Here is a 2,644-nt window from a genome sequence, read left to right as displayed (position 1 = left end):
AAATAATATATCTAACATGGAGTTTGTGAACCAACAATAATTTTGGATGGGAGTTTTAACAACACACCTAAATATAGGGTTTAGAGAGGTCTTTTTTCTCATGATATTCTCAAGTAAAATTTCCCTTTTTGTCCATAGACATTAATTTCAAATTCTCAGGCTTCTCTGTTATATACACAGTGGGGCAAAAGTAGATTTACAGTTGTGATGCTGCAAAACAGTGTTTACTTTTGCATTATTATTTATTGTAATATTTTCCTTATGAGCCTACATTTGCCCCACCCTGTAAACACTCTTTATCTTCTATTTGTTTGGTGTGCTTACTTATCTTTTAACAGATGATCTCACTTATTTGAAAACCAGAAACTGAATATTATGCACAGAGAAAATTCAAAAATTCACTTTAGAGATATAGATTAGGATGAACTCATATAATAATACCATTATTACTATATTTAAATTAAAAATTTGGAAAGATTATATATATATATATTATGCTGTGTCCCTCTGACCATCCAACCGGTAGCTATGATGCACACTGATCACGAGGGGGAGACGCTCAATCCACCAGGGGGCAGATGCTCAACACAGGAGCTGCTCTGACATGCATGCTCATTTACAAAGAAATGGCATTGCAAACCTGGTGCCGACAAAGCAACACTCAGCTTCCCGCAAGTGGAACACAGGCCCCACCAACACCCTGGAGCAACACCCCACCAAATTGCAGCCAACGCTGCCAAGGCCTCATGGCACAAAATGCGTCCCATAGTCCAGCTCAGTCAGGAAGCGGTCGCTGTGGGCTCTGAGTAATAACGTTATGTAGCAATGCCCATCTTCCTCTCTCTAGCACGGTGATGGCGAACCTATGACACGCGAACTCAATTGACACGCGTGTCAGAGGTGACACACGAACTCATTTTTTTTGGTTGATTTTTCTTTGTTAAATGGCATTTAAATATATAAAATAAATATCAAAACTATAAATCTTTGTTTTACTATGGTTGCAAATATTAAAAAAATTTCTATATGTGACACGGCACCAGAGTTAAGTTAGGGTTTTTCAAAATGCTGACACGCCGAGCTCGAAAGGTTCGCCGGCACTGCATAGCAACTAGCCTCCTTGGAGTTTCTTCAGCCTAAGAACACAACTTGCTTTATAGCCAGATGCAAACTTTTTACACTTTAACCAAATGTCTGTTAAGTGTTTTCCTGTGGCTCATCTCATTTGATCCTCACAGAATTCCTGGAGTAGGTAGATAGGAGACTCGGTGGAATCCTATTCTCTTTTCATTAGCCAGAAAATGGAGATTTAGAAAGCTCAGAAACTTGAGCCGACTGAAAAGAAGTAAGAAATGGTGGACCTTGAAAATGACTTCAGGTTTTCTCACTGTGCAGCATATAGTCAAACACTGCTGCAGTTAAATATTTTACCCTTTGTTCTCCCTGCGTGACATACAATAATAATCTGCTTTGTGTTGATATTTACTGCTGTGTTGCTGACAATTACTTGAAAGAGAAGTTGGGGTGCTTCATTGGGCTGGAAAAAGTTTAGCTAAATCAGAAAGCAGGTATTATTAAGCAAGTTTATTCCATATGTATAAAGGGTTAAGTTGACTCGCGCATTCGCAATACATATAAAGCTCTTGCTGGTGGTAATCACATGCGTGTGTTTCAATCTGTCATTGTTGATCATGAATTTGGTTGACACTTTTATTATAAAGGGTGAATAGCTATATTAAAATATTTCTTATAATTAATTTCCTTTCAATGTTCATGAATCCGTGCACCAGGGCACTAGTATATTTCAAGTTGTCAAAGCAACAATGACTAAAAAGTTAAACAAAACGAATAGACTATTTTGTAATAACGTTACACTTCAAACATATTAAATTGTGTTTCCTTACTAAATATACAGCAAACAGATAAACAGCTTTTCCTTACAGTAATTTTCTCTATTTTCTTTTCCTTTGCAGATGATGCAAACATCTACTATTCATGATATTAAACAAAAGTTTCATAAAACATGTAAGTTTTATATATACATTAGAATTTATATTATAGACATATTTTTATCAAATTGGTTCAAAATTATTTGTAAGAATAAGTTCAATATTATGATGGAAAGAATGTGTGGAAACCATATCTTAGCATGGAACTCAGAAATAATATTATGCTAAATGAGACGTTCAATGCACGAAATTTGTGCAAGGAGCTTGGCTCTTACAACCCCAGCTTTGTCCAGCAGATCGTCTGGAAGGTCGTTCAGCTGTCCGGTGTAATTAGCATATTACACTTTTATTATTATAGATTTCTTTTGACCATGACCATTCTTGCATCTTAATCTTGATGCTTTAATCCTAATTATTCTTTTTTTTCACAAAACTGTTTTCCAGCTAATATTTGAACAATTTTTGTTCTAACAGCATTAATCAATACAAAATATAAAAAGCATTAATCAATGCTAAATATCTACACTAATAAAAGAGAAACATGGTAATTGGCATACGACTGCTACCCTTTTCATTGGCTAATCAGCGAGATATGCAAATTAACCGTCAGCCAAGATGGCCGCCGGCAGCCAGGAAGCTTGAAACTAACATGAGGCTTGCTTGCTTCAGTGATGGAGGAAACCAACATTCCCTGC

General features: G+C 36.2%; 1 protein-coding gene across 1 annotated transcript in view; it reads left to right on the top strand.

Annotated features, from left to right (window-relative positions):
• TECRL (trans-2,3-enoyl-CoA reductase-like) overlaps positions 1-2,644 on the top strand; it is a 68,356-nt gene that overhangs the window by 15,452 nt on the left and 50,260 nt on the right. The window contains exon 2 of the mRNA XM_006753860.1: positions 1,974-2,025. Coding sequence (XP_006753923.1) covers positions 1,974-2,025 — 52 coding nt within the window. The remainder of the gene's footprint in view (positions 1-1,973; positions 2,026-2,644) is intronic.

The sequence above is a fragment of the Myotis davidii genome, unplaced genomic scaffold, assembly GCF_000327345.1.
Source record: "Myotis davidii unplaced genomic scaffold, ASM32734v1 scaffold31, whole genome shotgun sequence".
In the NCBI taxonomy this organism is placed as follows: domain Eukaryota; kingdom Metazoa; phylum Chordata; class Mammalia; order Chiroptera; family Vespertilionidae; genus Myotis; species Myotis davidii.
Note: the sequence above shows the minus strand (reverse complement) of the source record. Positions and strands in the feature narration are given on the sequence as shown.